This window comes from Hyperoodon ampullatus (assembly GCF_949752795.1).
Source record: "Hyperoodon ampullatus genome assembly, chromosome: 11".
In the NCBI taxonomy this organism is placed as follows: domain Eukaryota; kingdom Metazoa; phylum Chordata; class Mammalia; order Artiodactyla; family Ziphiidae; genus Hyperoodon; species Hyperoodon ampullatus.
In genome coordinates this window covers 2,516,902-2,543,589 of record NC_136924.1, presented here as the reverse complement: position 1 = coordinate 2,543,589, position 26,688 = coordinate 2,516,902, and the positions used below count along the sequence as shown (strand labels likewise).

The window sequence follows — 26,688 nt, the reverse complement described above, 5'->3', positions numbered from 1 at the left end:
ATAGATTTTTCAGTGCTCTAATGGCAACAAGTAAACATTTAGGTTTATCCCTTTTTGTAATCTCATTTTACATTTTGTTCTAAGATTAATCCATAATCCAAAAGTGCAAGGCCTTTTAAATTAATTCCCTTAATTACTATTCCAATATGAGTCTGAGGAAATAGTAAACCAGAAAGACATCAAATTTGCAAGAGAACAGGGGAAACCAGATATTTGGAGTTGAAGCAGCATGCAACAGGCTATATAGAAATGCTTTTACTGATGAGGGCCAGGACTCACCTAAATCTAGCTCACTGATTTTACATATTTAGAAGCTAAGGCATACAGGGGATAGGTTACTCACTGAAAGTCACAGCTGTGGCAGCCTGAAAACAATGCTTCTTCATAAAAAGTGGAAAGTAAAGATGAGTTTATCTTCTAATGTTAGGAAATTGAACCATTTCTTCTTTTGAGTAAGGGTTTGCTGCAAATTAGAAATACACCCAATTTTTATTTATTTTTTAAAGCCATGTATGATTGAGGCTTTTCCCCCCCCGGATTGTATTAGTTCAGAAGAGCTAAATGAGGGTATTTGTGCTTGACTAAACTGATAATTATAACACTCAGTATTAGGATTGGTGGAGTAACAATGAGGAAAAGAGACATGTTTCTGTTACGTGGAAATATTGGCCAGTCTGGAAACACAACAGAGTAGTAACCTGTGAAACAAACATAAAATATCCTCTTAAATGTTATTCCTCATAATGCAGTAACATAGCTCAGATAGAGCTTATACAATTTAAGGTTTATATACATACGTGTCACTTTGTCTCGTTGTGGGTTAGCTATAAAATCAGAAGAAAGAAAAAAATTAAAAGAATGGATATTGGTGAGGCTTTTGTTTTCTTTTTAAAAGCCAAGTCTCTTAATTATAACCATTGACTGTTGCAATCAACTTGTTTATATAACCTTTATATATAAACTTTCTATATACCACTACTATAAATGGAAAATCATTTTACATAATGTAACTGGCAGATAAAATAAATGCAATTAAAATAAAACAGAATCAAAAATAAGTATTAGTAATAATCAGTGTGAGCAATTTATTAAAACATTTTCCTGAAAATAAGTTTCTCCTGAGAAGAATGCTACTATCTACGATCAGTCAGTAATGAAGAGACAGCGGCCTCTCTCGTACATTCCAGTCTGTCATTAGTATATCAGGGCATTTGGATATCAAAGTCGTATTTACTCCTCTCCTTCCACTGAGCTTTATTAAGATTTTGACATTCAGAGCACTGGGAAGAGAATTCCACATCTGCCATAGCCTTACACTTTTTAAATGGTCAGACACCTCTTTTACACTGGTTCTATGCCAGCTGCTGTTGCATTCCTATGGTGGAATCCATCAAGCAGCTGACCCTCTGGTACTCGTGAGCATCCCTGGTCATCATACCTGTGACTGACTGGGCTTTGTCTGTGGTGAATTGCCACGAAGCTTCTGCTTCTTTAACTTTTCTTGGCAGTTATATCCATGAAATCAAGGTATGATATGCTTGCTAGTTATATTTTTTCTTACATATATATTTTTAAAATGTTTGTTAAACATTCAACTTTTGAATATTGAAACAAATGTCATCCATGCACTAGCTAAAATCAGCTTGTGTACCATTGGTGTGCCCAGCACATTTTGCAAAACCATCCTGATTTGGCCTCCATTGGTATTTATTGAACCTACCAGTATCTAGAAGACCACAAAGGGATTTTTTTCCTCCAGTGTTTGCCACAATTTGTCAGAGACGAAATCTGATAAATAAAAGCTTTTATCCTCTAACCCTTACCCCCCTGCAAATTAGCATGCGTTTTCCTTTGTCTCTCTTAAGAGCCCAGGGACTTTTCATTATTGGACTACAGCCTTAATTTTCTGAATTTTATCCCACAAGGTTAGAGACCATTTCAAGCTAGATCTCTAAGATCAAAAGCTAAAACTCCAGCAGTTTTCTTCTTGTTATCATTGTGTTGGTGGTGGTGTTACTGTCTAGATTTTTATAGAGAATGATTTTTTTTAGGAAATATGCAAATTAGCCATTATTTGCCTTCCAGACTAGGCACTTTGGTTACAAAGTTGAATTAGATAGGCATAATTCCTGCCTGTTTGGAATTCAGAGTCTAGTGGGAAAGACAGCTAACCAGTGGCAACAGTTAAATTACTTTTTACATAATTTAACATTATTGTCTCAGTTTTCATCACAGATTCTAAAGAAGCATGAGTCTTGTTCATGAGCATAAAAACATATCATCTAAGACTTTGGGCATAAAGAAGACACCAAAATACCAAGAGTAAACTCAAGATCTGAGATTACAGGAAGGATGAATTTGGGGATAATAGACACTATTTATTGAGTGATACTGTATGCCAGGCACTTGTTCTAGATATAATTTTTTTTCATTCGTTTCACTAAACCTGTGAAGAGGTACCACCGTCTACATTTCATTAATGAGGAAACAGATCCAGACACTTGCCCAGCGTCACAATCATGGAACTGGAAATTGAACTCAAATATTGTTTCTAAAATCTGTGGTTTTAACTCTTATGTCATACTGCCTAACTTGGAAAAAAAAAGACATGCTTTCGTAGTGTTGGAGTAACATGAAAAATTCAGTTAACATATTGGTGCTCTGAGAAGGGATTTGTTGCACTATGGCTACATGTTAGTGAGTTCTCTAAACAAAACTAATTATGAGGGAAAGAATGGTTGAACTGGAGAGAAATGACTGGCTCAGAAAGCCGGTAGAAAAAGCGTCTCTGTAGCTGGAGTAAAAATGAGAACTCAGTGTTTACAAATCAGGAGGAAGGGAAAAGCAGTTGAAAAGAATTTTATAATTTTAAACCCGGAAGGGACCTTAGGAAACGTGTAAGCAATGCAACACTTTGGCCAAACAAAAATGTATGCAGTTAAACTCAGTCCACTCTACCCTGCTGCTCCTAGCACCCCGCCCCAGCCCTGCAGCCCTGAGGGGTTCAGTTGGTTACAGGTCTGGACACAAAAGTCCTATAGAGGATTTGCACAACTGCAGTAGCTTGATTGAGGTTTTCCTTCACACCATGGCAAAAAGTAAAAAAAAAAACCATACTGAGATGGAAAGGAATGTGTCTGGGACAGGAACCATAAATAGACTCTTGGCCAATGGTGTATTAATATTTCAAAGTTAGGTAAAGCATCCTTGGAAACGTAGCTTCATTGGCCTACACTGTTCCTCATTAAATGCTGTCTAGTAAAAAGTGCCATGTTGCAGCTTTATTTCATTTATCTGATTCTGCAGATGAAAATGCAAGTCTTGAGTGCTTGGACAGGTAGTATCACACAATTTAGAATTCTTTTGGTTAACTTTGTTATACAAATTTTTGATCTTGCTGAAATTAGCAAATCTTGGGTCTACAGTTTCCCAGCATCAGAGTCGTTTGTTGCTTTTCTGATTAGCACTAACTAAAGAATATTATTTGCTTCTTTAAATTTCTCTTGAACCATATATTCATTCCCAGGACAGTAAGCCACTGGTTTGATTGCTACCTGATGCCACTTTCCCTGAAAATAGCTGTTAGGATAAAACAAATGTTTGCATTCTTAGCTCTGTAGAAAGTTACAAGAGTTTTGAACACATTGTATTATTGGTAGATTGCTCCTTTTACTCACCGCAGAGATTGTCCAGACAGTTGTCGTTACTGGGGCAGGCACTGCATGTGGATCCTTTTTTATATGGCCAGGTTGGGTAATTGCCTCTGTGAAGTAGAGGAAAACTGTCCATTAGGAGAGTTTTTGGTTTCTGTCTTTTTTTTTTTTCAATTGCAATTTATTATGGTCCTTGGCTAAATCCTAGGATGGAAGTCAGCAGATCCAGAGGGTGGGGAAGAGGAGAGGAGAGGGGGAAGCAGAAATGGAAGCCTGCTACTATTTGCAGAGTTCATTCTAGGTGCCTGCGTTTAGGAACCTGTGTCTTAATCATCCCAGTTAATTCTTAAGGCAACTTGGGGAGGAAGTTATTTTTATTTCTATTTTACAGATAAGGAAACTAAACCTCTAAAAAATAAAGTAGGGGGCTCCCCTGGTGGCGCGGTGGTTGAGAGTCCGCCTGCCGATGCAGGGGACACGGGTTCGTGCCCCGGTCCGGGAGGATCCCATATGCCGCGGAGCGGCTGGGCCCGTGAGCCATGGCCGCTGAGCCTGCGCGTCCGGAGCCTGTGCTCCGCAACGGGAGAGGCCACAACAGTGAGAGGCTCGCGTACCACTAAAAATAAAAAAAATAAAGTAACTTGCCAAAAATCACAAGGTACAGATGTCAGAGTCAGAACGAAACCTAGATTTGTCTGATTTCAGAGCAGTACTCCCTCTACTTTCTGGCCTGTGTGATCACTGCCATCCAAAAAACTGTCCGTCTTAGAAAAGCTACCATGACCCACATTTTTTTCTCCTCAGTCTAGCAAACCTCCATAGTTTTTATTGGATAGGAGCCATTTGGCTGGGGAAAGAGCTTTCTAAAAGAATATAACAAGAAATATGGGGGAGTTTCTATAATGCAATTTGTTTTCACATAAAAGATGTGATATGAATAATAGATAATTACTGAATACTCTTCGTGTACTAGGCACTGTTCTAAGCATCCTCGAATGAATCAATCTTCACAATAACCCTATGAGGAAGATACTATAATTTTTTTAATCCCCATAGCTAGAGGCTGAGGCACAGAGTGCAAGTAATTGACCAAGATCACAGATTAGAAAATGAAATAATAACCAAACATTTTATGTCCCCATGAATATCTCTGGAGTAGCAATGATGAAAGGCTGTACATTTATTTCAGTGAGCCTGCCACTGCTCTCATCTTTTTTGGAACTCTGCTTTTGGAAAGGAGTTCTTCACTTTTTTGTGTCCTGTGCCCTCTGGCAGCCTGGTGGAGCGTGCGGGCTCTTTCTCAAAATAGTTTAAAAATACCTAAAATAAAGTTCATAGGATTATAAAGGAAACAAATTAAGTTGAAATAGTTATTAACCTGTTAAAAATATTTGTGATCTACTAATATGTACTTCTCTATTAAGTATTAGGTAAGAGCTAGCAGGGAGTCTAATAATTACAGTAATTTCAAGGTAGTGATAAAAACTTTTGAGAGAGATGCAGCAACTAGAAAGTGATATGAACATATCTGTGATAAAGATACAGGTAGTGCAGTACAGTCATAGCTATTGCTGATAATGATTGGAGTGTTATCTTCATAAAGAAATGTTACTTTCAATAGAAGTTAGTGAAAAAGATGTAACTTTTTTCTAATCCAAGTTCATGGATTCCTCTCTCTTTTTTTTTTTTTTTGCGGTACGCGGGCCTCTCACTGTTGTGGCCTCTCCCGTTGCGGAGCACAGGCTCCGGACGCGCAGGCTCAGCGGCCATGGCTCACGGGCCCAGCCGCTCCACGGCACGTGGGATCTTCCCGGACCGGGGCACGAACCCGTGTCCCCTGCATCGGCAGGCGGACTCTCAACCACTGCGCCACCAGGGAAGCCCCTCTCCTACTCTTAAAAATGTGTTCAGGGCTTCCCTGGTGGCGCAGTGGTTGAGAATCTGCCTGCTAATGCAGGGGACACGGGTTCATAGCCCCGGTCTGGGAAGATCCCACATGCCGCGGAGCAACTAGGCCCGTGAGCCACAACTACTGAGCCTGCGTGTCTTGAGCCTGTGCTCCGCAACAAGAGAGGCCGCGATAGTGAGAGGCCCGCGCACCGCGATGAAGAGTGGCCCCCGCTTGCCACAACTAGAGAAAGCCCTCGCACAGAAACCAAGACCCAACACGGCCATAAATAAATAAATTAAAAATGTGTTCGCGTGTGTGTGTGTTTATGTAGTGTTTATAAAGGTGTACACACAGACACACACACACACATACAAAGAAAAATGTATCAATGTAAATGGAGTAGATCTCTGGGCAGAGAAGTTAAGGGTAACGTTAATTTTCTCTTTTACACTTTCTTTATTACCCAGATTTATTTTCTGTAATGAAGGTAAATACTTTTAAAATAGTTTTTTTTTCCCCCAGAAAGAGGTTAATTTGGGCACTTACGCTGGTCCATAGTTGCATATAAAATGTGCTCCATTGCGAAGACTTTCAAAGCCAGAAACTCGAGAACAAAACTGTACCGCACAGCCAACTTTATAACTATCTGCCCAAACAATCTGAAAGAAAATACGGATTGTTAAGAAGAGAGAGATACTAAAATGAACACTTGAGTATGATTAGGCCTTCGTAAACACAGTGAGGCATATTAACTCTACTTAGGTAAAGCAGTTACCACCAGGGAAGTTTTAGGTAGTCAGAATTTGGTTGGAAGTTGTGTGTGTGTGTGTGTGTACAATGTGTGTGTGTACAAGGTGTGTGTGTGTGTGAAATAAACAAATAATAACTAAGCTAATTTTGACAGCTAGTGCAATGAAGAAATAGGCTAACAGGATAGAGAGTGACTGCTGGGGAGGAAGAGGGCTGCTTTCACTTGGGTGTGCAGGGAAGGCGTCTCGAGTGTGGAGGCGGCATTTGAGGTGAGGCCTGAATGATGAGGAGGCAGCGCTCAAAACGTGCAGGAGACCAACTGATGGAGGAAGAGCATCCGTGCAGAGGGAGCCCTTGGGGCGAAGGCCCTGGCGTGGAGTCTGCTTGCGTGCAAGAGTGGCAGAAAGATGGCAAGCAGTGGGGCTTCCCTGCTGATGCAGTGGTTAAGGATCCGCCTGCCAATGCAGAAGACCCGGGTTCAAACCCTGGTCCGGGAAGATCCCAAATGCCGTGGAGCAACTAAGCTGGTGCACCACAACTACTGAGCCTGCACGCTAGAACCCGCGAGCCACAACTATGGAGCTCGTGTGCCACAACTACTGAAGCCCGCGCACCTAGAGCCCGTGAGCCACAAGTACTGAGCCCACGTGCCACAACTACTGAAGCCCGCATGCCTAGAGCCCGTGAGCCACAACTACTGAAGCCCGCACGCCTGGAGCCCGTGCTCTGCAACAAGAGAAGCCACCACAAGGAGAAGCCCGCGCACCACAACAAAGAGTAGCCCCCTCTCGCTGCAACTGGAGAAAGCCCGCACGCAGCAACGAAGACCCAACACAGCCAAAAATAAATAAATAAAGGCAAGCGGAGCTGGGATCCAGGAGTGGGGGAGAAGCACAGGCAATGAGGTCAGAGATAGAGGAGCAGCTCATGGGAATCTTGCAGTGGAGGGAGGGAGAGTCCCTTTTCCAGGTCTTGGGAAGGTCACTTTGGTTGTTAAACTAGATGGACTAAGAACAAGGGTGAAAAGAGGGAGGGAACCGGGGAGAGTGCTTCACTGGTCCTGGAAAGAGCAGATGGTGACTCTCCCTGCGGTGGTGGCAGGGGCTTCCCTAGAATTGACCAGGTTCGTGGTTCAGCTTAGGGGTGAAGCTGAAAGGGTTTGCTTTGGGTTTGAGGGTGGGGTAAGAGCGAAAGAGAAAAATCAGGTCAATGTTTGGGTCTGAACAACATTTGCTGAGACGGGGGAAATGAGGGAAGGAGGAAGTGGGTGGGAACGCAGACAAGGGGTTCAGTTCAGTTCCTGCTACTCTTGAGATGCCCGTCAGACGACCATCTGCAGGTCAGAGGGCAGAGCGTGGCTCGAGACACAAACCTGGAAGACGTGGGAATGGATTAGATCTTGTAAGCAAAGATAATAAACAACTAAATGAGAGCATGGGATAAAGAAAACAACAGCCAGCAAAACATTGAAAAGGAGTGGCTGGTGGCCCAGGAGGGAAAGCAAGAACAGGGCCAGCTTCCGGGAGAGGGCGTGCTGTCCCACTGGACCCCGTGATCAGAAGGGCCCCACACTTGGTTTAGTTCAGTGCTGTCACGCATTTTAGCACTTTCAGTGGCACTTTTCCCATGATTTTTGAACAAGGGGATCCACGTTTTCATTTTGCATTAGGCCACACAACTTACACAGCTCATCCTAACTGAGACTGTTTGCTGTAATAGAAGGCGGAAGAAAAAAGTATTTAAAGCATTTTAAAAATCTAGTATGTGGGTTTAAGCCAGCAATTAAATGCACTCCTTTATTACAGTGATACGAAATTGAATTTTACATTATTTTTACACACACATATATATATATATATATATATATTTAGCAACTTTGTGACTAGTTGTACCAAATACAGGGAGATGAATGAGCTGGAGCCAGCGGGTGCCTTCACAAAATGCAGAGAAAAGCAGTCAAGAAACCGTCAGGCTAGGGTTTTGAGCTCTGTGAAGGGGAAGCGGAGGGCGCGCAGGGGGTTCACGGCAGGGATCCTGCTCTGAGTGAGTTAGTGAGGCCGATGCGGAAAGTGAGCTGGTCCGGGAGGCCAGAGAAGATTCCCAGCAGAGGGCACAGCTGTGTGAGCCAGCCCCGAGGTGGGAAAGACGCACAGAACTGAGGCAAGGCCGCTGTGTCTGCTGAAAAAGGTCAAATTTACTCAAAAATAAAAAATCAATTAAGGGCAGCTCTCTGGGGAGCGAGTGTAGAGTTGTGGGAGGGGATGAGGAGGGAGGCAGCTCCTCCGAGGCTCGCGGACGGACTAGGAGGTGGGGGAGGAGCTGGCGAGGGCTGGGCAGTGCCGGGCGCCGGGACGCTCTGCAATCTGTCCACCTCCTGTGTGACGGCTGGGGAGGACCCGGGGAGGCAGGTGCTGGTCGCCCACAGAGGATCAGCGCTCTCCTTTGGGGAAGGACGGCCCTCCCTGGCTGAGGTGGGGTGTCTCCCTTCCCATCTCACACCCCGGAATCCCCTGCAGGGAACGCCAGGTAACCAAGTAAATCAGGCCTCTATCTCCCCGAGAGCACCTAGTTTTATGACCATTCTCAGGTGTGATGCTTGTACTTTAATTTCCCAATCATTTTTGTATTTATTTTTAAATTTCTTCATTTCTATTCACTGCACCTCCAAGTGACTTCCTCTGGGGTGCTTTGTTTAAAATGCAGATTTCTGGGCCCATCTCAGTCCTACTGCATGAGAGTCACTGGAATTGTCCTTGAAATCTGTATTTTTTTTAAATTGAGATATAACTGACATACAAAATTATATTAGTTGCAGGTGTACAGTGTAATCAGTGATTCAGTATTTGTATATATTGCAAAATGGTCACCACAATATCTAGTTAACACCTATCACTACACATGGTTACAAGTTTTTTCTTGTGATGAGAACTTTTAAGATATACTCTTAGCAACTTTCAAATACATAATACAGTATTGTTAACTCTAGTCACCATGCTGTACATTACATCCCCAGGACTTATTTATCTTATAACTGGAAGTTTGTACCTTTTGACCACGTTCACCCATTTCACTCATCCCCCACCTCTGGCAACCACCAATCTGTTTTCTAAGAGTTTGTTTTATTTTTTTAAGATTCCACACATAAATGAGATCATACGGTATTTGTCTCTCTGTCTGACTTACTTCACTTGCATAATACCTGTAGATCTATGCTAATGACAGGATTTCCTTAAGGAAAATGTAGTATATTTATATACACACGCATACACACAGGTACACACACACACATATTGGAACATTATTCAGCCAAAAAGTTTCTCTGTTTTAACAAGTTCCTCAGGTGATTCTTATGCATGCTAATGGGCCATATTGGGAGTACAATCGCCTGAGTCAATCATTTTATATTTTGATCCTTTGGTCTTTGAGCACTTTCCTCCAGTGTTGTATCTCAAGTCTCAAGTACTCTTAATCTTTGGGTTCCTCCCACACACATTTAATGCTTTATGCTATTTCTTTTATTCTACTTTCTTTTACATTTCTGATCTCTTTTTTCCAAGACAGTGCAAATGTTAGTTACCATTCATCTTGTGTTTTAGTTGGGCTCTCTTTAAATCAGGTTGTAATTAACATAGAGGCCATCCTTTTTAGGTTATGAATTTTGACAAAAGCATGTAGTTGTGCAGCCGCCACCATATTCAATATCTAGAACATTTCCGCCAAAGCTCCCTTGTGCCCCTTTGTGGTCAGCTCCCACCCCCAGCCCCTGGCAATCACTAATCTATTTTCTGTCCTTGTGGTTTCACTTTTTCCAGAATGTTATATAAATGGAATCAGTTTAAATGTAGCTTTTTCAATCTGGCTTCTTTCACTGAGCGTAAGCATTTGAGATTCACTCACGTTGTTGGATTCATTACTAGTCACTCTCCTTTTCATTGCCGAGTAATATTTATTGCATGGATGTATCAGTTTATTTATCCATTCAAGTTGGCCTCTTTTTAATAGCTTCATGGGCATTCAGATTCTGGGTTCAACTCTGTGGGCTCTGGGGTTACAAAGACCAAGTTCATATTTCAGCTCAGCCACCCACTGTGTGACCTTGGCCTCAGCTTCCTCATCTATTAAATGAGGGTAACACCACCTACTCCACAGGCTTATTTTGACATTTTAAATGGGCTAATAAGAAAGTGATTAGAACAGCTTATGGAACTTAGCAAGCTCTCAGCAGATGTTCATGTTTTATTCTCTTATGACTAATTTTCTTCTGTTTTAAAACTTTTTTTTAATCAGGCAGATTCCTGTTGCATGTTTTCATTTTTTAATATGGTAAACAAAAATAATTTTAAAAAATTAAGAGCTACTCATTGAGAATTTTCCTAGTGGCCGGATGGTGTTCAGCATGTTACATGCAACATGTTTAACCGCATAACAAATCAATAAATACATGCTGCCCCAATTTTTCCTAGATGAGGGGTGGAACTTAATGCTACTTGACCACAAAGTGCCGTGAGGACAGTCCACGCCCTAAGCAAGATGCTTCCAGAGTGCTTTCCTTTTTAGCAGAATCAGGAACCTATACCTAACAAAAGCATTGCATCTGGGGAGCCCAACCCAGTGGGGGCAGGCACGTCTCTTCCTTCTAGCTAACAACCCCTTTACACCATCTTCCCCTTTCAATTCTCAGTATGAGTCCATCTGACTCATTATCAGTAATATGCAACATGTACAAAATCAGCTAGACAAACAGTGAAACATCGCACACTTCCGTTGGTTTTGGGAGGGTGTAAAAATAAAAATTTCAACGGGTGGGGATAAAAAGAAATGAGATCACTAGTGCCATCTAGTGGGCATTCTTAGCACTATCAAGCCTGAGCTGCTGCCCACCCAGCTATTTTTTTTTAGTATTTATTTAGTTATTTGGCTGCACCGGCTCTTAGTTGTGGCACGCGGGATCTTTTAGTCACGGCACGTGGGATCTAGTTTCCTGAGCAGGTTAATTTCCAGCATGAATTTAAAATGGTCCCCTGCATTGGGAGCGTGGAGTCTTAGCCACTGGACCACCAGAGAAGTCCCCCACCCAGCTATTTAAGTCAAACTATTCCCAAACTTTACAAAGATGCACTGTCGGCAACAAAATATCTAACCTAAATAATCTTCCATATTAATACACCAGAATTCTTCCACAATTTAAATCTCTAGTGAAGACATAACTAAAGCGTTAACATGTCAAGAAATATCACACTTTCATGAAGTAATAATGCATCTGGGGACTTCCCTGGTGGTGCAGTGGTTAAGAATCCGTCTGCCATGGGCTTCCCTGGTGGCGCAGTGGTTGGGAGTCCGCCTGCCGATGCAGGGGACGTGGGTTTGTGTCCCGGTCCGGGAAGATCCCATATGCCGCGGAGCGGCTGGGCCTGTGAGCCATGGCCACTGAGCCTGCGCGTCCGGACCCTGTGCTCCGCAGCTGGAGAGGCCACAACAGTGAGAAGCCTGCGTACTGCAAAAAAACAAACAAAACAAACAAAAAAAAGAATCCGTCTGCCAATGCAGGGGACATGGGTTTGATTTCTGGACTGGGAAGATCCCACATGCCACAGAGCAACTAAGCCCATGCGCCACAGCTAGAGCCTGCGTGCCACAACTACTGAAGCCTGTGCGCCACAACTACTGAGCCCACGCACCCCAACTACTGAAGCCCGTGCGCTCTAGGGCCCGCGTGCCGCAACTACAGAGCCCGGGTGCTGCAACTACTGAAGCTCGTGCACCTGGAGGCCGTACTCTGCAACAAGAGAAGCCACTGAAATGAGAAGCCCGCATACCGCAATGAAGAGTAGCCCCCGCTCGCCGCAACTAAAGAAAGCCTACGCACAGCAATGCAGCCAAAAAGTAATAATGCATCTGAATCTACTGTCTTTACTCTGTACAACCACTGCTCACTGGCCAAAATCTGAAAATAGCTTGCTTTTTATTAACAATTAAGATGAGGGTAAGTGGGAAGTTACAAATAGCCGCTTGAGGTAATTTCCAGCATGAATTTAAAATGGCAACTGAGTAATCTTGGAACTCCCAGCAAGATTTCTTGCAAGGATAAAAACAGGAAGTCTTGGGCTTCCCTGGTGGCGCAGTGGTTGAGAGTCCGCCTGCCGATCCAGGGGACACGGGTTCGTGTCCCGGTCCGGGAGGATCCCACATGCCGCGGAGCGGCTGAGCCCGTGAGCCATAGCCGCTGAGCCTGCGTGTCCGGAGCCTGTGCTCCGCAACGGGAGAGGCCACAACAGTGAGAGGCCCGCGTAGTGCAAAAACAAACAAAAACCAACAACAGGAAGTCTTCAATCAAGCTGTCAGAGCTTTCTTCCAATTGATGGAAAAACGGCTCATGGAAGGTATCTAAACTTTGTTCAATGACTACTAAATACTACTACTTTACTAGATAAGCAACATATATCTGAGTCGCAGCTCTTCCTCTTACTAGCTAAATGACACTGGGATAACAACTTCTTGACCCCTCTGAGCCTGTTTATTCATCTATGGACAATAGCATCTCTTAGAGGTGTGTGGTGAGAGTTGAATGAGATCTTAAATGTAGAGAACTAAGGACCACATTCACTTAAAAAGTAGTTGCTGCTGCTGCCTCCTCCCAGACCCAGGGGGTCTCTGGACATCCTCTCCATCATTTGAGTTGGGGGGTGGACTGTAGTGGTCTCTTAAAGAGAACAGGTTAGGATCACTCACTTTGGGCTCTGCTACCTGTCTGAAAGGAACTGGATTTTAGGAAATGTTTTCTTATGTCCCAAATATTAGCCATTTTTTTCTTTCCCCTAGATGCAAAAGGAAGATTTACAAGTAAGCTCTGTTAATTTGGGGAGGGCCACCTCTGAGATCTCAGGCCTCTATGACATATAATGAAGTTTCCTCCTCTTGTTTTGACTTCCTGGAATGATGGACATGAAGTGTCTTTTAACTTGCAGGGTTTAGGAGACTGTTGTCAATTTAACAGTCTTTGGATCACTGTGTATTTGGTGGGTTAAGCTGCTTGCCATTCTTCTGAAATGCCAAGGCCATTTGTACACATTGTACATCTTCTACACCTTGTTAATTTTGCCTGGAGTTCTTTTTCCCTTCCTTTTCATTTGACAAACTCTCACTCAGTTTAAGAACCAACGTACATGTCTCCTGCTGTATGGACAAGTCCTGTGTCTCCATACCTCCCTCTGGCCAGGTCAGTTGCTCTCTCCCCATTGCTCCCATGGCACCTTGTCAGTTTCTCCGAGCTGCACTAGCTATGCGCTATAATACATCCACTTACACACGTCTCTTCCAAATAAAAGTCACCTCCCAAGAGTCAGGGGCCATTCCCAGCTGTGCCCCTCATTCCCTGCCCCACAAGCCATTTCTCCTCCCTCTCACTTCTCTGCAATCGTACACCCAAGTAAAATCTTAGCACATAAGCTATTATCTCAGGCTCTGTTTTTTCAGGAGTCTGGACTACAACGCATGACCTGTACCTTACAAAGTGCCTAGAATAGGGGAGAAGCTTAAACACTGACTGAGTGAGAGTCAGCGCCTTCAGACTGACAATTACTTCTGGAGATCAATACCATAGTGCATAATGGCACCAGATACCACTTGTAGGCACTCTGGATTTAGCTTTCTTGCCCTTTAGGATTTGTGGGAATCCAATGAAATTTCATTTCTGGTTAAGTTTATTTGTTAATATAAACCAAAATTGATGGCTTATTGGGCAAGTCTAGGGGAGACCTTACTTATATTTCCAAGAAAGGGACCAAGGCTACTGATGATGTCATAGCTCCTCCTTGATTACAATAACCTTAAGATGAAAACTTCACTGAAATCAACCCTTTCCCTCTCATTATAACAATTTCCTATAACTGTGCCAAACGTGTTTCATCTGTAACACCACCAGTGAGGTCAGAATCTTTATAAGGCTGAACTATATTGAGTTTTTCTACCAACATTTTGCTTTTTAAAAACACCTAATATTCCAAGTTAACTGGCTTGTTAGAAATGCTTTTGCCCTCAGACGTCATTTCAACAATTTTTTTCTACATTAAAACCAGTCAAGGCTTCCCTGGTGGCGCAGTGGTTGGGAGTCCGCCTGCCGATGCAGGGGACACGGGTTCGTGCCCCGGTCCGGGAAGATCCCACATGCTGCGGAGCGGCTGGGCCCGTGAGCCATGGCCACTGAGCCTGCACATCCGGAGCCTGTGCTCCGCAGCGGGAGAGGCCACAACAGTGAGAGCCCCGTGTACCGCAAATAAAACAACAACAACAAAAAAACAGTCAAACATAGGTTCACTACCTTTAGTTATTGGTTTGACAAGGACCGCCAGGAAATAAAATAAATAAAACGTGGCCAGTATAGAGAGGCAGTATATTAAGAAGATTATAGAAGACTTTTCCTAGGGATTTGTTTCCACCATGTTGCAAATGTGAGTTAGAGTTAGGAAGCCAAAACCAGCTTGAATTAAAAAAAAAAATATCTCATCAAGAAGCTCTGAATGTGGCTATTGAGACTAATACTGTAGATGTGGGTGCAGGGTAGCTACAGGATTATTTGTACAAATTTATATGTTGACCTCTCCACTGGGTCTGGGACTTTTTTTTCCTCTTTATGTGGCACATCATAGATTCTTAGGCCATGTTTGAAAGACTAAGAGGATATGGAAGCATAACTATTATTACCACAGTTTTTTTTTTTTCTTTTGGCCACACTGCGCAGCATGCGGATCTTCCCCGACCAGGGATCGAACCCATGCCCCCCTGCAGTGGAAGCACAGAGTCTGTGCTGCTGGACCACCAGGGAAGCCCCCTTCAATTCTTATTGATGCTTCTGTCTGAGAGGCTTATTTCTCCCAGTTTTATAGTCCCAGAACAACTGACTCAAATTTCCTAGAGAACTTGTACCTGGAATAAATCCATTTACTCATAAGGTCCTTTGATTACTCACAAATGGAACAAAATACCACGGGAAGACAGGTGTGATCAAAATTATTCAAAGGCTGTGCAGATTGGTGGGCCTCACGTTTCACCTATGTCCATGTAACTACACTCTTCAAGCACTATCTCCTCTGGTATTGGGGTCTGTTCCATTTATTTATTTTTAAAGTAAGCCTGTAATCCCTACTCTCTCATATTTACAGGGACATTACCTTACTCTACATTTTTCTTAACACCAGATTCCAGCCTTCTCCTCACCCTTGAAATGACGGCTTCAAGAGAATATAAGGCAGATACTTACCTGAGTATAATGGCCACAGACCTTGTCACATTTCTGAGTCTTGAAGTCATAGTATTGAATTTCGTTGTACCAGTCTGTGACGGCTGAAGACACAGAAAAGAGGTGCAGAGACCCAGTCCAGAGGTTTTCTCCCAGTGAAGTGAAATTTGGGTGCAGCTTGTGGGGTAGCTTCAGCTGTATGTTGTGTGCAAACTGACAGTTCCTTGCCCATGCTTTTGCAATTTGGGCTAGTACTGGGTCCCAAGTCTGCAGAAATAAATACGAAACACTAGGAGGGTCAAGAATGGAACCTGTTACCCAACGCTGTAACCACAATGAGCAAAGTGGGAATTTGCATGGGAGGTGAGGCACGATGTCCCGAATGGAGAAGGACCACAAACATGTAGGTCCTCCATATGTGGAGGATCACATTATAGTCTTCAAGTTTTGACTAGGGTTAGTGGGAGACACGATAATCTAGTTTCGAGGAATTTAGAATCAAAGTGAGTGACACAGAACAACATTTCACTGAAGGTCTATTATGTTGCAAAATAACATATGCTGGTTTCACATATTTTCTGTAATTTCATACCTACAATAGCCCCTATCGTAAGAAGCTCAGAAAGGTTAAAAACCAGGCCAAAGCCACAGACCTAGGATTCAAACCCAAGCCTGACTGAATCAAAATCCTAGCCTTTCCCCCAGATGCCCTGCGGCCTCCCTGAGAAAGTCAGTACTCTGCCGGCAACAAAAAAAAGTCAACCTAGAGACAAAAAACGAAACCAAAAAAAACCTCACAAAAATTAACAGGCAAAAAAGAGACATAAATTGCACCTGAGGACGTGTGCAAAGGACGTGTCCAAAAAGAGAAGTAACACACACTTGCTTTATAACACGCATTGAGCAGGCAGAGCGAAACTGGGTTTGTTTTGATCGCAGGTGGTGAAGTTAAAGCACACCTTCATCACCGCGAGAGCACTGGTCAGGATTACCAAGGATTCACCACCAAAATCAATCCACATCAGTTGTTTTTGACTGACTTCTGCCACAAGCACTCATGTTTTTCTTACCATGTAGAGCATATCACTGGCTTTTGGAGTCACTTCTGATCGGAACTTGTTGTGCATTCGAACACAGTCTTTGATGAAATCTTCATTTTCGATATCTGGCAAAGTATTTGCTGGAGAGGAAGAACTGGAGACCACAGAGAGCATCCAGGCTGTCACAGCAAGTGTGACTCGCATGCTCAGACTGTCTGGCGTGGAGACCCGCAGGCTGGAATCCAGAGGCACTGCAGGTCCCGAGGGTCGGTGAGCCAGCTTTACAAAGCACAGTCGACTTCAGCTTTGAGAAAACGGAAAGCAGAACATGAGTTCATCACAAGTGTGAAGAAAAGGGTTTCTCCATATATGGTTTGCAGCTCGTTTTTTGCCCTTAACCCTGTCTTTTCGGTGGTTCTCAGTGACACAGCACCTATTACAACATGGATTTTTACGAGGCTACATCAGACTTTCTTTAGAGTTGGGGGATGTTTCCAAAGGAAGTTCTGGAATCTCCAGAAATAATAGTCCCAATTTTTACTGAGGTTCTGGTGGTTAAGCAAAAACATCTCTTATTTCAATAAAGGTCTTGCCAAATACTTTTTAAAAACATTTTTTTTGGAGTCACATCAGCACACCGTGGTTAGAATATCTGGTTAACATCATCGCTCGACCCAGAATCCATGCACGATGGTGACTGCGATGGGGTTACATCGACCTTGTCCATTCCCCTCCCCAAATGAAAAAACCAGTTACGTGAGCTTTTGGAGGCAGCTGGCTACTGCTGCCAATGGATTCCTAATTCTGCAGCCTTTGCCAAACCTCTGTGTGCTTGTCTCCTAGATCACAACACAGAGCCTATGTCCTGGCCCTTCACAGGCATTAATCTCCTTTGAAGCATTTTTTTTTTTTTTTTTTTTTTTTGCGGTACGCGGGCCTCTCACTGCTGTGGCCTCTCCCGTTGCGGAGCACAGGCTCCGGACGCGCAGGCTCAGCGGCCATGGCTCATGGGCCCAGCCGCTCCGCGGCATGTGGGATCTTCCCGGACCGGGGCACGAACCCATGTCCCCTGCATCGGCAGGCGGACTCTCAACCACTGCGCCACCAGGGAAGCCCTCCTTTGAAGCTTTAATATTAGCTTTGTCCACACTCCAAATTCTTGGCTTACCTAATTTTGACAAACCTGTTCATCTATACTGCCATGAAAATAATGGGACTGCTGCAGGCATTCTAGGACAATCTTCTGCTTCTCAAGACACGTCCCTGTAGCGTGTTTCTCATGCCAGTTAGCTCCTGCGGCATTAGCTGTGCCCCATGCCTCTGTGCAGTGGCTGCAGCTGCCGCCTTGATTGACAAAGCCAGTGTGCATGTTAGGCTCCCCTATTCATCTCTATGTTCCCCAGGCTGTGTCAGCTATTCTACAAGTTCAAAGGATACAGCAACTCTCTACACTGTGACAGGCCACTTATGAGCTGACTTTCTCATCATCTTACATCGTTGTAACCTTTTGAATCCAGCTACTTTACTATCCCTCGCTGATGGAGAGCCCCGCTGTATCACACATGATTGCCTTGCAGCCGTAGAAATGGTCTCAAAGCCACGAGAGGCTCTCTCAGACACCCCTTTAGGTAACCCAGCCTGACTTCTATTTTGTGATGGCTCCCGTCAATGAAATTTCTTGGGAAACATAACTGGTTATGCTGCAGTTTCCCCTCGTGGGACTCCTGATGCTCATTCTGATACCACAGGAAAATCAGCCCAAGCTGCCGAGCTCATAGCTCTTACTAGAGCTTGTACCTTAGCAGAAGAGAAAACTGCCGCTATTTACACAGATTCCAGATGTGCTTTTGGAGTCTGTCTTGCTGTTGGCACAATTTGCAGATCCCGTGGCCTCTTAACTTCTGCAGGTAATCTTATTGCTAATGACCGTATAGCAGCTGCCTTATTACAAGATACTCACCTCCTAAAACTGCCGTTGTTTATTGTTCAGCCCATACCAAGGAAATGTTATACCTTTAGGAAATGATCAGGCTGACAGAGTTGCTAAAATCCAGCTCAAAATGGACACCCTATTTTTTTCTTTTTTTTTTTTTTTTGCACTACGCAGGCCTCTCACTGCTGTGGCCTCTCCCGTTACAGAGCACAGGCTCCGGACGTGCAGGCTCAGCGGCCATGACTCACGGGCCCAGCCGCTCAGCGGCATGTGGGGTCTTCCCGGACCGGGGCACGAACCCGTGTCCCCTGCATCGGCAGGTGGACTCTCACCCACTGCGCCACCAGGGAAGCCCCACCCTTATTCCTTCTCTACCGAATTTTTAAACTTGCCTTTATTCTTGACTGATTTTATCAACTGTTAAGCAAATGCCCCGCAGTCTGAAAGAGGCAAATGGGTACAAAAGGGTGCTAAGCAATTACCAGATGGATACATCAGGCCAAATGGACTTCCTATAGCCCCCTTTCCTTTAACCTTTTGGCTTATATCCCATCAAGTGGGATATATGTGCAGATGGGGGAGAATTAAGGAACTACAAGACAATTGGTTTTGCCTTGGCATCCATAAAATTTCTGACCAAAGTATTTCCCTGTGCACTACTTGTAAATCTCCCTAAGTTTCTGGGAAATACCTGGGATACCCCCAAGAAATCCTCCAAGACCCACATCCCCCTTTGTGGCACTCCAAATGAATTTTATAGGTTTCCCCCCGCTTTAGGCTATTCTCACCGTTTGGCTGTTGTCTACATGTTTCGTGGATGGACTGAATCCTATTGGACTAGACGTGCCTCAACCACAACAGTGGTAAAGACATTAATAACTGAGGTTATTCCTCACTTTGGCATTCCTTTATGGGTTGAATCAGATCAAGGAACTCATTTTACAACATAAAGCACTTGCTTGCAAAAACTCTGGGGTACTCATTACAGTTTCAGACCCCATATCATCCTCAATCCTCAGGGAACGTGAAACATAAAAATCTAGACATAAAAAAACTTTAGGAAAGATCCGTCAAGAAACTGGACTTAAATGGCCAGAAGCTTTGCCCTTGGCCCTTATAAAGATCCAGAATACTCCAAATAAGAGACATGGACTGACCCCTTCCGAAATGGTCTTTGGATACCCAATGTCCATTGGTATTTCTAAACCTTCCATTCCTGGGTTAAGTGAAGATTATGGGAACTTAAGTGAACAACCTGATGATATGACTAGCTAGATACAACAACAAATGTACATGAAGGAGGTAAAAGGGGCTTGGCTTCCATCAACTGATAAGCCTCGCCATCCTTTCGACCAGGAGATCAAGTGTACATCAAGGTCTTTAGAAGAAAACATGTGCTGTCACCTCCCTGGGAAGGACCTTATGAGGTACTGCCAACCACCTACACTGTCGTCAAAAGGAAAATCCTCCTGGATCCATGCGAGCCATGCCAACATAGGCCCAGAACATCCCTCTCAAGACAAGTGGGAGACAGATCCCCCAGGTGACTTTTTTTTTTTTTTTTTTTTTTTTGCGGTACGCGGGCCTCTCACCGTTATGGCCTCTCCCATTGTGGAGCACAGGCTCCGGACGCACAGGCTCAGCGGCCATGGCTCACGGGCCCAGCCGCTCCGCGGCATGTGGGATCTTCCCGGACTGGGGCACGAACCCGTTTCCCCTGCATCGGCAGGCGGACTCTCAACCACTGCGCCACCAGGGAAGCCCCCCCAGGTGACTTTTAAAGATTTCCAGGGCCAATTCCCAGGCCCCAGAAGCAGCCAGCATCATGAAGTAGACAGCTTTTCCCAAGATCACAGATCAAGAAGCCTCACTTTCACCTATCTCCCTTTCCCCACTTTTAAGACTCCCTATACACACACATTAAAAAACAAAACACTTTTTCTTATTAACAAATCCTTTCTCTGCATTTATTAATCATTTATTAGAAGGCTAACTGGAGAGTGCTTGTCTCTATCTTATTTCTCCTCTAAGTCTCCACTCTGGGCTCGTTTTCAACCTGTGTTTTGTTTTACTAACCCTCCCTTACCCCCTTATGCTAATTTACCAAACCCTGGCCACGCTAACTCAGCCTGACTGTTGATTATGTCAACATCTGGATAGTGCAAAAGAGCCTGAACTAGTCTTGGTTCCTGCTGATGTGAACGTGGTGGGCTAAGTAAGATGGATGAGCGGCAGGGTATGATATCCATGACAAGAAAATCATCACTCTTCATCTTCTTTTAGTGAGTCATTTGGGCCCCAGAAAATAATCTGTAGAAGCCCAAAGACTGTCCCTTACTCAGATAAATAGGAGAAAAATTTTCCCTTTGCATTAAAAGCAAACATGACACGGGACCTTTCTTGGGTGACATACCGGGACAATATTGCAAATCAAATTCTGTGGTTTGATTCCATAAGTGACATCTTTAAACCTCTCAAGGAAATTGCAAATGACTCTAGCACCACCATTTTGGGAACAAATGTCTGCCAAATCACCACATGTTCCAGATGTCTCAGAAGTCACCCTTGTACAATTTAGGATATTGCAGCTGCCCCCATGATTAAGCTGCCCCAAACCACAAACTACATATGGGTGGATCAAAAATCTGGACTTACTTTAGTTAGGTGACAGAAATAAGCTTTACAGCTGCCAAAACCAGACAACAGACCTCCTATATCAGCTATTTTGCAATCTGTTTCACTCTCACATGTCAACAGGAGCGCATGGAGAAGGGAGGTGTTTGGACACTACAGCACCACTGGCAAAAGTCATGGAATACCCCAGACCCTGGGAATTACAGCTTCCATTCTAACCTTGTCTATAAACCACTCTAGTCTTTTTATTTTATGTGACAACCAAATGTATAAAGGGTTGCTGACTAAATGGTCAGGACCATGTGGATTTGGATACCAGTCCCCTTCTGTCACCAAATACTCCACCCTAAATGCCAGCCAAATTACAAACATGAGCTCCTTTGTTCATAAAGTTGTGCCACATAAACATGCTTGCCGAGAAATCACAGGGAATCTGCTGCGTATCACAATCCCAATGTCTTTTCAGCACTGAGGGTCTTATTCCCAAGCTTTAAAGATTATGAATTGGAAAAAGCAATCTCTCTGCAGTAATGGAAGAAGAGTTCAATACTGCTATGCAAACCCTGAAAATACTCCAATCAGAAGTTAATAGCTTAGGGCTTCCCTGGTGGCACAGTGGTTGAGAGTCTGCCTGCCGGCGCAGGGGACACGGGTTCGGGCCCTGGCCTGGGAGGATCCCACATGCCGCGGAGCAACTGGGCCCGTGAGCCACAGCTACTGAGCCTGCGCGTCTGGAGCCTGTGCTCCGCACCAAGAGAGGCCGCGACGGTGAGAGGCCCGTGCACCGCGATGAGGAGTGGCCCCCGCTCACCGCAACTAGAGAAAGCCCTCGCACAGAAACTAAGACCCAACACAGCCAAAAATAAATAAATAAATAGATTAAACACACACACACAAACCAAACTGCTTCAAGACGGGAAATGAAATTTTTAAAAAGGGGGAGGTATTAATATCTAATGGCAACTCTTAAAAAGTAAAGAAACATTACAGAAACCTAAGGTGGAATTATTGTTGCCACTAAGATAAGCTAGAAGGCCGGCTTCAAGAAGGGACTATCACCATAGATAACTATAGTATAATATAAACCAGGTGTGGTAGACAGGAAAGAACCTGGCAAGGCCTGTTTGATCAAAGTCTTCTTTGAGTCCCACTATCTCTAGATGTCCCAGCAAACACTTGTTTACTAAGCGTTAACTCTTTTCATCTTCTTGTGGATTATCTTACTTCCCCTAGAAGTCCCAAACCTCTACCTCCTTCTCCTTGGTCCAGAAGGACATATACACCTCATCTTGCCTTACTATCTTTGTAATTCCTCATGCTTATGTGAATTCCCCTTATGTACATATTAAACTTGATTTTCTCCTCTTAATCTCCTTTTTGCCATTTTAATTATATGACCAGCCAAAAAGAATCAAGAGGGGAAGGGGATAACTTTCCCCTCCCCACAGATGCATGTGTGTCATATACGTGTGTGGAGGGGGTGACAGCATGCCCAGGAGAAAGAGGGCGAAGAGAGAGAGAACAGTACAAAGAATACTGGTCTCAATTTCAGATTTCAGTTTAAGCTCTGTTCCTAACTAGCTGTAAAACCTCAGATGACTTATCAAACTCTCTAATCCTCAGCTGCCTGTTTATTGAATGAGACTAAGAGGACCTTTTCTGTTACACCTTCTTCATCAGAGAGGGTTTGGGAGGATCAAATGAACTAGCTAACATATTAATTCAACACAACTAAATTCCTGCTCTGTGTATTCAAGTTAGTAATACAAGATAAAAACATAGTCATTGCCTTCAAGAAGCTCGCAGTGGTAAGAGCTGTGAGCTGGTGGTGACAAAGACAGGGAGAGTTGAAGACCGGGGTAGAGGAGAACAAGGGCTAAGGACTCACAGGTGAGGATGCTTAACCCATTCTGGGAAAAGTAGAGATGGCTTCCTACATATAGCAGTGAGGTCTTCACTGAGCTGGGTTGCTGTTGATCAAATGAAAAAGGGATGGAGAGATGAAGGAAATTTGGGGGATAGGAACTGGATTTCTAGTTGTGAAGTTGGAAACATGATGTCATGACAAGAATAGAGGAAGAGCCAGTTCACATCGTCTCTCTCTATAAAGATGACTTCAAGTATTGCTTATGCCTGGTAGGAAACATGATACCTGGTCTCATGGAATTTAGAATCCAAATGGTGCTTTTATGCCAATCAGGAAGAGCTATAAGACTCAGATTACGGAGGACTTCTGGATTCTGCCAGTGATTTGGATTTTATCACAAAGCTGCTGGGAAGTTATAGGAGAGATTTTTAGCTATAGGGCTATAGGTGGGGTGTAATCTGGTTTTAGAGAACACCAGTGTTTTAGAAAATCAAGAGGTATGGAGAATGGAATGGGGTGGGGGAGGTATTAATATCTAATGGCAACTCTTAAAAAGTAAAGAAACCTAAGGTGGAATTATTGTTGCCACACACATGCACAAAAAATCACCTCACAAGGTACTCATATATTATAATTTCAATTATGTCCAGGCTGCCTAATTTATACCAGCATTCCTTTCCATTATATTGACCTAGGGTAAGCATCTCCTTGTGTGGGGCTCAGAGGCAACCTTTTGATCAAGGGAGTGACAATCAACAGTTAGACCTTCCTCCAGCTTGAGTTGGTAACCAGGCCTGAAGCCTGCTTTCCATCTTGTTCTGGGTCTCTGAACTAGACTGCCTGGGTTTTGAACACAAGAACAAGAGAGGTGAGAACTTGCAAGCAAGGAAATTCAGTGATGTTTTGTGGTTGCTTCAGCAAACCACATTGTACATGTACAATTCCCAAGAATAAGCAATATTATCTTGGTAATGAAATAAACTAATTACTTTTCTCTAATTTCCAAAAATAAGCAAAATGGAGTCTGCTATTACTGAGACCATTTTTTCCATGATTATGCAGAGCAATTTAGCTCCTCAAAGCTACAACCCTCAAACTTCTTAACTCATACTACATTCCCACAACAAAAGCCCAAAGAAGTCATTTGCTCAGAACAACAGGAACTTTTACCTGTTTCAACAGGCTCACAACTTTGCCAAGTCTTTCCTTTTCTTATCATGGATCTTCACCATGATCTCCTTGAAAGTATGTGTGTGTTAAGAAAGATTTGTTTTCAGGGTTTATCTCTGAATAGTGGCACTTTTTTATTCCTTTCTGTGTTATTTACATTTTTTGTTTTTTTACAATAAGCATATACTATCTTTTATAATTAGAAAATAAACTGAAATTTTTACTTCAGAGAACCATGGGATCTGTGTAATTGTTAAAAAAAGAAACCACAGGCCCCAAATGGATTCACTTATGTTGAGCTCACGAAGGCTTAATACCTAACCTAATTGCAGTTAGAACCTCCCCCAGAAATGTAGTCTTAATTGCTCAGTCTGGAATTTTCTGGTCAGTGCCAATGAGGTCATCTGCCACATAGCCCCTTTTCTATCGGCCAAAAGAAGATGAGCTTTCCATTTTGTACAGCTCCTCTGAGCTTCTCTCTGTTAGATGGGTTGCTGCCCAATTCTTGGATAAAGCCAGTTAGACCTTCACATTTACTCAGTTGAATTTTTGTTACTTAACAGATTTGGTGGCAGTGACAGTGGGATCCAAAGTTATCTTCTGATGGCATTTAGGGACAAAGAGAAACAGGTGTGGTACCCCCATACAACCTTTGAGTTCACTGTCTTTCCTGTTATTTTTGAGGGCCATTGGTAAGTTCCTTTTGGTTTTAAGCTCCACTCTCTTTGCATGGAGCTCCCCATCTAACTGGCTTTCTGCAGTTCCCTATTTGGTTGGAAACTCTGACCTTGATTTTGTCTCCCAATCCCCAGATTCCATGCTGGCTACTGGCCAGAGTTGACTGGGTCCAACTTAAAAACCCAACTGAGTCTGAGGTTGGATTGGGTCCCACTTGAACTGGACTAAGTCCAGCAAAGTCTAGTTGATAATGGGAGAAACTTGAGTCACAAAAAGCTGCAAAAATGGCTGGGCATGCATTGAGCATTTAAGAACTGTTACAGCACTCACCACTTAACCTGAAAACTCCTGTGTTAGGGTAAGTTGGTCACAGAATGGGTTAGATTGACACTAGGTCACCCGCCAACCTCTAGAAAATTTCTGTGCGAGAAGGTACACTGTGAAACATCACACAATTTCCAACTCAGCAGCACGTCACTTTTTAGATGTTAGTTTGACGCTGAGAGACGCAAAGGTTTAACTAACTAAATAAATCAAAAATGGGTTCCTTAAAATCCAAAGAGTTAAGTGCCACTACCTTACGGCACACCTACCTATTTTATAGGTAAGAACTATTTATCGTGGAAGCTCCAAGAATTTGGCTTGGTAACCGTGAGGTTGGGGGTCAAACAGTTTGGCGGCTGGACAGAGATGTGGGTTAATCTCCATTTTCAGCCTAGGTCCTACCAAATTGCTGCCAGCTCTTGGGGAGTTATAACCTAGACTACAATGGCCATGACAGAACATTCGGATTAGACAAGATCGTTTAAAAAGTGCACTTGAAAGTAAGGATTCCCGGGGCTTCCCTGGTGGCGCAGTGGTTGAGAATCTGCCTGCTAATGCAGGGGACAAGCGTTTGAGCCCTGGTCTGGGAGGATCCCACATGCCGCGGAGCCCGTGAGCCACAACTACTGAGCCTGCGCATCTGGAGCCTGTGCTCCGCAACAAGAGAGGCCGCGATAGTGAGAAGCCCGTGCACCGCGATGAAGAGTGGCCCCCGCTTGCCACAACTAGAGAAAGCCCTCGCACAGAAACGAAGACCCAACACAGCAAAAATAAATAAATAAAATTAGTAAACTCCTACCCTCAACCTCTTCTTTAAAAAAAAAAAAAAAAGAAAGTAAGGGTTCCGAAATTAAGCAAGCAGAATGGGATAGCTATTTTAATTAGTACACAGAGGAATCCAAAAGCCTTCAAAATTCCAAAATAGCTTCATGGGGAAAAAAAAAAAAGATTGCTGCAGAAGACAAATGAAGATTTAAAGACAGGAGATCATAAGTAAAAGTTCACCAAACCATTAGCTTTACAAGTACAACAGCTTCAGGGCCAAGCACCTAAAACACCTGGCCCCCCACAGGGCACATTCCTACGGGCCCGTCATTAAAACACTGACCTAGGGACTGTTGTTTTAGTTGTAATCAACTGAGACACTAGAAAAGAGGTTACCCTTCAAGAGCCTATGGTGATTTGTCAACATCAATTCAAATGCCTTCATAATCCACCCCTAAAGGTATGCCCCCTTATAGGCCCCTTCCAGAACTGATGGGACTCCAAGACTCCAAAGGATTCCCTGGGAAAGTGCTATGCTATTTTCTTAAATAGCCAAGGGAAGTTAAAATTAAAATGAATAAGAAACCAGTCTGCAGAGGGGATTCCTGGAAAAACTGGCAGAAGCCAGTTGAAGGGTGAGAATTCTTACCCCAATCTCCTGAATCTCTGTAATGATCAGCTGAGAGAGAAGAGTAGAATTTCACGTTGTCCCTTTCTTTTCCAAATCCAGACCTATTGGTTATTTATG

The 26,688-nt window shown here is 43.6% G+C and overlaps 1 protein-coding gene across 1 annotated transcript; it reads right to left on the bottom strand.

The window, feature by feature from the left end:
- Nucleotides 1–411: 411 nt before the first annotated feature.
- Nucleotides 412–26,688, bottom strand: GLIPR1 (GLI pathogenesis related 1). Its single transcript, XM_079715029.1, has 7 exons — nucleotides 26,590–26,688; nucleotides 16,600–16,873; nucleotides 15,551–15,796; nucleotides 6,091–6,203; nucleotides 3,678–3,763; nucleotides 798–824; nucleotides 412–698 (listed from the first exon to the last, which is right to left on the bottom strand). Exons 2-7 carry the CDS (start codon nucleotides 16,771–16,773, stop codon nucleotides 544–546), a joined length of 801 nt encoding a protein of 266 aa, XP_079571155.1. The 5' UTR covers nucleotides 16,774–16,873; nucleotides 26,590–26,688; the 3' UTR covers nucleotides 412–543.

What these genes read in the sequence shown, in the direction of transcription:
- GLIPR1 (XM_079715029.1), bottom strand. Translation starts at nt 16,773, where the DNA reads ATGCGAGTCACACTTGCTGTGACAGCCTGGATGCTCTCTGTGGTCTCC. An exon ending in CCAGTGATATGCTCTACATG is followed by an intron (nt 15,797 to 16,599) that starts GTAAGAAAAACA and finishes TTATTTCTGCAG; the next exon opens with ACTTGGGACCCAGTACTAGC. An exon ending in CTGTCTGGACAATCTCTGCG is followed by an intron (nt 825 to 3,677) that starts GTGAGTAAAAGG and finishes CTGATTTTATAG; the next exon opens with CTAACCCACAACGAGACAAA.